At 50.3% G+C, this 8,846-nt stretch overlaps 1 protein-coding gene across 2 annotated transcripts; it reads right to left on the bottom strand.

Moving 5' to 3' along the window:
• Window positions 1-3,132: 3,132 nt before the first annotated feature.
• SMIM45 (small integral membrane protein 45) lies at window positions 3,133-8,577 on the bottom strand. Of its 2 annotated transcripts, XM_079303691.1 has the most exons (3): window positions 8,387-8,577; window positions 4,436-4,508; window positions 3,133-3,911 (listed from the first exon to the last, which is right to left on the bottom strand). In XM_079303691.1, the coding sequence occupies exon 3, from the start codon at window positions 3,907-3,909 to the stop codon at window positions 3,703-3,705; it is 207 nt and encodes a 68-aa protein (XP_079159817.1). In that variant the 5' UTR covers window positions 3,910-3,911; window positions 4,436-4,508; window positions 8,387-8,577; the 3' UTR covers window positions 3,133-3,702. The 2 variants fall into 2 exon arrangements, with proteins under 2 accessions (XP_079159817.1, XP_079159816.1); XM_079303690.1 differs by lacking the exon at window positions 8,387-8,577 and having other exon boundaries at window positions 4,436-4,550.
• Between the last annotated feature and the right edge of the window lie 269 nt (window positions 8,578-8,846).

An 8,846-nucleotide genomic window follows, 5' to 3' on the forward strand; every position in this document is an offset into this window, starting at 1 on the left:
GGCACCAGCAGCCCCAAACAGGAACCCCTGCCCTGGTCCCACGGCAGGAGGTGGGGGAGTGATGCAGACCCACCAGGTCCCACCTGTGCTGCCTGATTCCAAGGACACTAGGTGTGATTTAAAAAAAAAAAAAAAAAAAAAAAATTGAAAGGTTTTCCTTTCATGTCTTATTTTTTTCCTCTCAAATGGCATTTTCCAGTGCAACAATTTATATCCCACTGCATTAGTTCAGTGCTCACTTGTTGGGTGTTCATCCAAATTGGTGCTTCATTCCCTTATTCTGATTTTCTTTTGCTACTTCATTATCATCATTATTATGATTGTTTCTTAAATTTGCTCAGCTTTGTGGTGTTTTCAGGGTCAAGAGGGATTCAGCTTGCCACTCTACACCTTCCTCACTGTAAGGGACTTTGAAGGGCAACACAATAAACGAGGAGGAAAGAAGAAAAGTGTTTTGGTGGGGTGGGATGAGAATATAAATGGTTTGTTGGGCAAGTGGGAGCAAAGAGGAGAGACAGACACCAATAACACCTACAGTGTGGCAGGGACGATGATTATATGATTTCAAGTGATCAGGGCTGAGAGAGTGGAAGAGAAATCACCATCCAATGACCCACATCAAGTCATTGGGAATGCTGGTGGAAGGCAGAGCTCAGGACAGTGCAAGTTCTCTGCTTCCTTAAGGGCAAAGAGACAAAAAACATGAAAAAAAAAACCAAAGAAAAAACCCACCAACCTGATACTGTGTAGTATTTCCAGCAATAAGTATCTTCTCTTATTCTTTATGCAGTTTAATTTAGTATCTGTGACTATTTCCTTCTCCCCTGAGGTCTTTCTGGCTGCACAGATCCCACAGAGGAGAAACATTCTCAGTTTTCAGGCAGCGTTTGCCTTTGGCTTAATTATTCCCAGATAGCCCGGCAGTGTAGCTGGCACAGGAGCCAGGCCAATGGAGACCTACCCTGTTGGAAAGGAAACCTCACTGCAGACTGCTCCTTGCTGCCTGCCCAGAGCTAGAGGGAGGCAGCTCCCAGGGGGAACAACAGGAAAATAAAGTGCCAACCATACGGTTTGTCACACACTTCCACTGAGGAAGCCTTTGACACTCCTGACAATAAAGTCCTTCACAGCCATGGAAAATACCTGGCCTAATGCTGATTAAACAGCAGGACTAAACAGCACAAAACATAAGCCAGAGGAGATGAGCAATTAGTTCCTCTCTAATCCAGTCCTCACCTGGTTGCTGTCTTTTGCTCAGCTTCTGCATTGAGTCATGGGCAGAGTAGAAGTCAAAACAGGCAAAATGGCCTGCAGAGGAAGGGAGAGGGGACCCCTGTGAAAGCAGGCTTCTTTTCCCACAGGGATGGTTTAACTTCTTCTGGACTGCTCCAAGCCCCTCAGCACCAGTGGAGAGGATTTTATACTACCCCACAGCTCAGCTGTGTTCCTTTACAGGGCAGTCCCATCTATCAGGGAGTCAAGGTGAGAAAGCAGGTTTCCAAGCTGGTGTTTGGAGATATGGCTGTGCTGGCCAGAGGACAGGGAATGTGAGCCATTCAGCCGAGGGAGGCACATCAGACCATGCAACCCAGCCCCTTGTCATTTCCATTTCACAGCCTCAAGTCACAAAAATGTATCTGTTTCAGACTGCACCTGCCCTTTGAGTCTTTGCTTGCCAGGGCAAGTATAGCTTTGGGCACAGCAGTAATCCCATTCACTGCATTCCCCTGCTGAGTGAGACTCCCCAGTTAGGGCACTTGCATCACGGTATCTGCTACTTGGCTGAATGAGAAGACTCTTGACTTGGCCTCTGTCTGAAACAGAGCCAGAAAGCTCTTGCCAGTGTGCCTGGTTTTGGTGTGGAAAAGAATGGTAATGCAATTGCAGTCTGGTAGGTGCAATGTCCCAGAAAGACCCAGGATATTTGCAGGATGTCCTGATCCATTCCTTAGAACTAAAAATTGACTTTCATCCCCAGAGAATTACCAGCTTTCAGGCTGCACCTGTGCTTTGAGCCTTTGCTTGTCAAGGTTAGCAAAACTTGGGGCACAGGAATAATTCCACTCACTGTGTTTCCCTGCATAAATCACTCACAGCAGCCCAATGAACTCTCCTTTCTTGGGGAATGGAGGAGAAAACTTCCTGCTCCAGATTCACAGGTGAGGCTGAATTGCACAAGCCAGGAGCAGTGGCAGATTTTCACAGCTGGCCTGAGGAACCCCTGCTGCTGAAAGGAGCCACTGGGGACTAGAGCACAGAGCCATAACAAGGGAAGAACACTGGAGATGCGGATTGCCAATATACTGGATGGCCCAGGTGATGGCACAGGATGCACAAATGTGCACATAGAGTGGTGGCATCATAACACACCTGGGATATGCAGGAGTGGGGCACACAGGATTCCTCTGTGTCCAGATCATTCAATGGCAGCACCATTGCACCTACTGCAATAAAATGGTGGATGTTGGGATGGGAGGAGAGGAAACACAGCCTCCTGCCACAGGCTCCTTGCTCTCCCAAACCTCCCTGGACACACTGGGCACTGCACTGGGCTAGCAGGGAGAGAGAGGATGGGAATATCCCTTTCAGCCCCAGTGTCACAACTTCATACAGTACTTTGGTGGCTGGTCATTCCTGCAACAGTGCAGAAAGTCTATATACATGGGATTTTGTGCCAGACATATATTATACAGCTTGGGTCCAAAAAGCTAAGGTGATACAAAGGGCCCATTTAGATGGCAGGCTCAATGTTCCTTCTCAGAGACATGCAGGGAAAAAACGGGCTGAGGGATGCTTCACAGCTTTCACTGGGAAACAGTTAAGGAAGAGCCTGTCCAAACTGTAGGGTTTGGCAATGCAGGGAACTGAACGAATGCAAGTTTGCTTTGCAGACTATCCCATCTCTCTCCAAGACAGAGCAGCAGAGGGTTAGGCAGATGAGGAGCAGCTCATGTGGTAAGTCTGGCAGCACCCTTCATGGAGAGCTGCAGAATGTTCTCAGCTTGACACAAGAGTTGAGCAAACCTCTTTAATAAAGACCTTTAATTTGAATGTGGTGCATCTGGAATGGATGTATGACTGGATATTCACCATGTCCCAAACAGACATGGAAGGGGTGTGCATTTAGCAAGGATAAAGGCATTCAGTCTCTGAGGCTCACTGAGTCCTTGGTCCCTCTGCACAGTTACAACAAGCTCACCATCCTAGCACCAAGAGTGGGTGCTGGGAAGAGCTCAGCTGAAGCAACAATTTGTATTGAAATCCCATTTATTTTCCCCAGAATACCCCTTGGACTTAGACTGTGTTAGATTTAACCTAAGGAATAGGAGTACAAGATTCTGTATCCCTTTGCAAAAGCTGGTACCTTTCCTACTGAAGGTCCTGTCAAGATGCCAGAGAGCTCAAACTCAAGTGATTAACAAGGAATACTTCATTTGAGTGGTTCATTAGTCTTGGCCATGGGAAGGAACAGAAGTCCTTGGCTGGCTGAAGAGCTGTGATAACACAGGAAGCCCCAGGCACACAAATCTTGACTCAGAAGCGAAGGGGCAGAATGGTGAGTGATGAGTATGAGACCCAGATCAGCACAGAGCAAAGTGATGAGCAGCTGCACTTGTACCAGGGCAGGACTGCCATCCCTAGTGAGGCTTGTGCTCTGCTGCCTACCCAGGAGAGATCCCTCTGGCTGTGATGGGCAGCATGTCAGACCTCAGGCACCCCAAAGGCCAGGTTGTCCCGAATCATCAGTGTCTTCCGAAGGTCTCGCTCCATAATTGGCCGCTGTGTTCGCCACTTATGGGCTTCCTGGAGTCCTGGTTCAAAGTAGTAAATGCAAGCTCCAAAGCCCACCAGGATGAGGATGGAGATCATCAGATACACGGGCACAAACCAATCCAAGAAGTGGGGCATGGCTGCCAGAGAAAAGGAGAGAAAGCACATGCAGTGAGAGCACCCAAAATACACCTTCACTGAGACTGATCACAAGACATCTGCCTCATCAGCAGTGCACAGTCCCTCCTCACAGCCCTGCTGCACCTGGCTCATGCTTGGTTGCACATGAAGGCACCTCATCCACTGGGAGAGGTCAATGCATTTGGGGTCACTGCTGGGACTCTTGCACAGTGTGTCAGTCCTGCTCCCTCCCCACAGAGGGGGTTGAGCTTGCTTGCCCCCAGCACTGCTGCCAGTGATTAAGGGTAAATACAGCTGCTTCTCAGCTCCTGCTTGAGGGAAAGTCTGCTTCACCTGACATTCTATCACCCCTTTGAATTCCCAGTCTGAGCTGGTCAGGCTCAGGACTGAGCCCTCCCTTACTGCACCTCTTTCATGTCCTGCTTTGCCAGGGCTCAGCACCAGTCCTTGGTTCAGCATCAGTCTGTGAGCAGACCTGAGATCCCTCCACCACATCAGCCACTGTGCAGTGGGAAACACTCACCGGGAGCAGCCGATCTGCCTTGCCAAGAACCCCTGGCCAGCTGGGTGCGAGGTGAGTCCGGAGCAGCGTTGCCCTGGGGAACACAAAACACCACCACACTGTGTGATTGCTGCTGGCCCAGAGCTAAAAGTGGAGAGCAGGAAGGAGCAAACATCTGCTTGTCCAGATGTCAGGGCTGAAGGTTTTTGGAGGGGTGGGCAAACGGGATTCCAGCCCCATAACCTGCTGGCACACTCTCTCTCCACCATTATGGCCCTGCTGTTGTCAAGCTTAGGGCATGCACTGTAACTTAGGGCCATTTAAATCTGTAATGCATCACATTTGAGCCCATCCTTTATCCCCATCCTTTGAGAGGGAGAGAGCAACACAGACTGCAACCCACAAAGGTGCCTAACCTGTTCAGGTCTGCTGCTTGCTCTGCACCAAAATGCCAGCCAAGGTGTGGATCATGCAGGGACAGAAAAGAGGATCAAAAAGTATCTCCCACAAAAAGCACAGCTATGACTCCACCAAGCACCAGATCTTCTGAGTTTGCACTGTGAATGGGACTCTCACACTAGGAAACCTCAATGGTGCCAGGCTCAGGCACAAAAATGCAGTCCTGAAAGGGGGTTTCCAGACCCTCATCCCTTGGTGGGAGTGATGAAATGCCCATTGACTTCAGTGGGGACAGAGTTAGGGGAGACCTGCACCCACATCAAACTCCTGCTTTTCCAGACAGATTAAAGCTGTTGTGTCTGACCATCGTCCAAGTTACCCCTCTGCAATAACCATATATTCCCAAATCCCTTGCACAGGGCGTGTTAAGAGGAGGCTGGGGAGAACTCTGAGCATTTCCATCTTCTTCCCTGCTCCTGGCCCATAAGGTGGATGCCTTTTCCACACCAGGCACTAGGCTTTTTTCTTTTGTTTTTTTAATACCACAGCCATCAGTTGTTTCCAATATGCCCAGCAGCATTTATCTTCTGAACACCTCTTGTCCCAGGAGGGCCTGTAACAGTAAGTTTTTTGTCACAGGGTAAGATCTGAAACAAGCTGTAATTCTTATTACCATACAGAAGAAACAGCAGAAAATGCCTGATTTTCTCCCACTTACTGGCATACATCTGATCTGGGCACTGCTGCTACCTCTTCATGGATGCCTGTGCCTTCCTCAGGTGAGCAACTGCTGAGGAAAGCTCCCACCATAACTTGCAACAACTCAGAGAGGTGTTATGAGGAGCTGTGGGGGTTTCCTTAATGTACCTTAAGGGACCATGTAAGGAATTAGTCACAAACCCCTTCTGCGACAGGAGCTGGGTCTGAACTCTGGGCCACAACCCCCTCAGCATAGCTTTCCTACATGCTCTGCAAAAGTAGCTCCTTTGCACCTCATGCACCCCCAAGTTGCAGCTGCAGACATCCTGGGGAGCTCAGGCTGCTGCAAACCCCTTTTTCAGAGGTGTCTCAGCAGGGGTATCTGTCCCTGGCTGGCAACAGCAATGAGCAGGGTTAGGGACACCGTGAAGGTGAGTTCAGCTTTGACCTCCTGGGCTGATGGGAGGAAAGCCAATAACCTCATTCCCTTCCCTGATCATCCACTTACCAAATGTGTGAGTGAAGCTGCCATCCAAAAAAGCACTGCAATAAAAAGCAGCCCTACACACTTCCCAATTCATCCTTCCTCCATCACTAGTAGAGCCAGCATGTCTTAGCTCCTTGCCAGCAACCTATTCTTCAGTCTACTTGCTATGCAGTTCAATTCTCATGCTGTGTCCCCACACTGCTCACCCATCCCCACCCCCTCTGTGATGAGGGTCCTCATCACAGCCAAGCCTGAGTGCTGGGTGAGGTGTCAGAGCCCCCCCTCCAGCCCCTGCAGGGCTGGCCTGGAGAAGCAACTTGCTTTTGTAAGGTGGGTAAGCAAATTTTGGCTGCAAATACTGGAAAGAGGGAGTTTCATTTAAAGATGTCAGCTTCCTGTAGCAGTTCTGCAGATATTAAACGTGCCTTAACCTTGCTGGACCAATTGATCGTCAGCACCTCATTTTGCTGTGGGACATCAATGTGCCCTCCCCGCCAAAGACATGAGAGTCCTCGGTCTTCCATCCAAAAGTGTGTCTCCTATGGATAAGATGTCTGACCCCTTTTATATCCGTGCTACACCTCACTCCAGCCTCTTTTGCTTTCAGTGTCACCCGTGGGTCACCCATGCTGCCTCCCACTGTCGTGGGTACACTTGTGACAGGAGCCCCAGGGTGCATGTTGCAAGCGGCAGAGCAGAAACTGCTTGGGGGAGGCTGGGAGCAGCATGCCCGAGCACAGGAGAATTTGGGTACAGAACGCTCCCGTGTGCATGGCTGGGAGCACAACCCAGGTTGCAGCGTTACAAGTCGTGGGCTCACCTCGACCGCAAGAGATTCCCCCAGGCTTGGGCACCCTGGGGCAGGCTGCAGCTTGGGGCACAGAGCTGCCGACAAATGGGGACCCAGACCAGACTTCACTCTAACGCACCGCATCCCCAACAGGCATCGCTACCTGCCCTGCCACCTGCCACCTACCTTCTTCCACGGGTGCAGCGCGACGGGATGAGACTGCTCCCTCGGGCATCTGCCGGCTCCCAGCCGGGATGAGTCAGGCTCCTTTCCAGTGCCAGGGAGAAGGGACCCCGCGCCGGGAGAGCTGGGTGACAGCGGGAGGCGACAGGCGCGGATGGGCGGGAGGCAAGCAGGGAGGGAGGGATGGCGGGAGCAGCCGCGGCGGGCGGGGGAAGGACAGGAGCCAGCAGCGTGGCCTCATTGCCCCCGGGACCCCCGGGGGTTTCCCCCACTGCCTCCTCGGCAGCGTCAATCCCGCTCCAACCTCCCCGGGGCACCCCGCCGCCGACCTGCCCCCACACGCACAAGGACTGTCTGCGACCGACTGCATCCCGGCGCGGCGAGGGGGGAGCATTTTAGCAGCGGTCGCTATGGCAACGAGCCTCCCCAGCTCAGCCGCACATGGTACCCGGGTCAGAGCCACGGGGAGCTGCCCGCGGGATGCTCTCCCTCCTGCCGCATCATCCGCAGCCCGGCTGCAGCTCCGCAGGAGGAGAAATGCTGGGACACACTGTGTGAGCTCGAGCTGAGAGAGATGGACAGAATGCTCAGGCTACACGGATTCACCAGTGTGCAGCCCAGGGACTGAGGGCTGGTGGTTTTCATCAGTGAATTGGAGGCAGAGAGAGAGAAGGGTGGAAGAGGCGAGAGGGTTAGTACAACCTTCAGGGCTTTTATGTAAACTTAATGCATTCAACACTTTGACCAAAAGAATGTCTCATCAGTAAATAGAAAAACAATGCTATCTGAAGTACTTTTTTTGCTCTCAGTGAAAAACCTTTTTCCTGAATCTATACCTAGTTCTGTCATTGCTGCTGCTGACAAGAGATGTCTTATTAAAACATTTCCAGCTTTTCAGCAGCACAAAAATAGGAACATGCAAATGGTTTGGTTTTTTCATACTGGGGGGGTTGTTGTTTGTTTGGGGTTTTTTTGTGTTGGTGGTTTTCTTTTTGTTTTTTTTGTTTTTTTTTTTAACAAAGGCAGATTTTCACCATGATCCAGAAATTGTCTAACACAAAATTGTTTTAGCAAAATCAATCAAACAACTGACTTCAGCTCCAAGAACTGCCTGCTCTCCTGCCTGTGCTGTCCATCTTCTACACACTTAGTTTTTGACACTTACATCCCTGCAGATCTGCCACAGTGGGTTATTGTAAAGGTTTTCAGGATTAATAGTATCTACTGAAATGTGTGAGGCCTAAATTTGTGTCTACTATACTCCAGTAGCTGTGAGATTTGAGGTCTTACTTCCCAGTAGGTTGTGTTTCAGGCACAAATGAGTCCATCCTCTCTCCAAGCCAACCTGTGGATGAGGACAGAGCCTATGTGTGCTTGTCAGCTTCAAGGATAATGCAGAGTAAGAGTCTCTCACCTCGTGTGTGCCAGGGTTCCATTCACCAGTGCAGAGACAAGGCTGTGATGGAGCTGAGGGAGCTGACTGGTATGCTCTGTGATTTCCTCTTCAACCCCTTTTTGTCTTTCTGAACTTTACTGCTTCTTGATGCTACTTCATAACAGCTTAGAAGCATTGAGTACAGGCCTTTCAAGTTCTCTGTACATAGCAGGATATCTGCATGGAGGATCAGATCCATTAGGTTTAGCTAACTGGCTCTTGGTTTGCCCCACAAAAGTGGCACCCCAGATGATTGCCAGAGTGGAACTTGCAATTCTGCCTTAATTTTTACCTCAATGAAGCTCAGACATGACACTCCCCTTGACCATCAGCACAGTAACTGCTTCACTAATCCCACTGCAGGGGGTGAAAAACACAAGCCCCACAGCTTTGACCATACTGGGAGAGAAACCTCTGATTTGGAGAATAAGATTTTTAA

The sequence above is a fragment of the Erithacus rubecula genome, assembly GCF_903797595.1.
Source record: "Erithacus rubecula genome assembly, chromosome: 4".
Lineage (NCBI taxonomy): Eukaryota > Metazoa > Chordata > Aves > Passeriformes > Muscicapidae > Erithacus > Erithacus rubecula.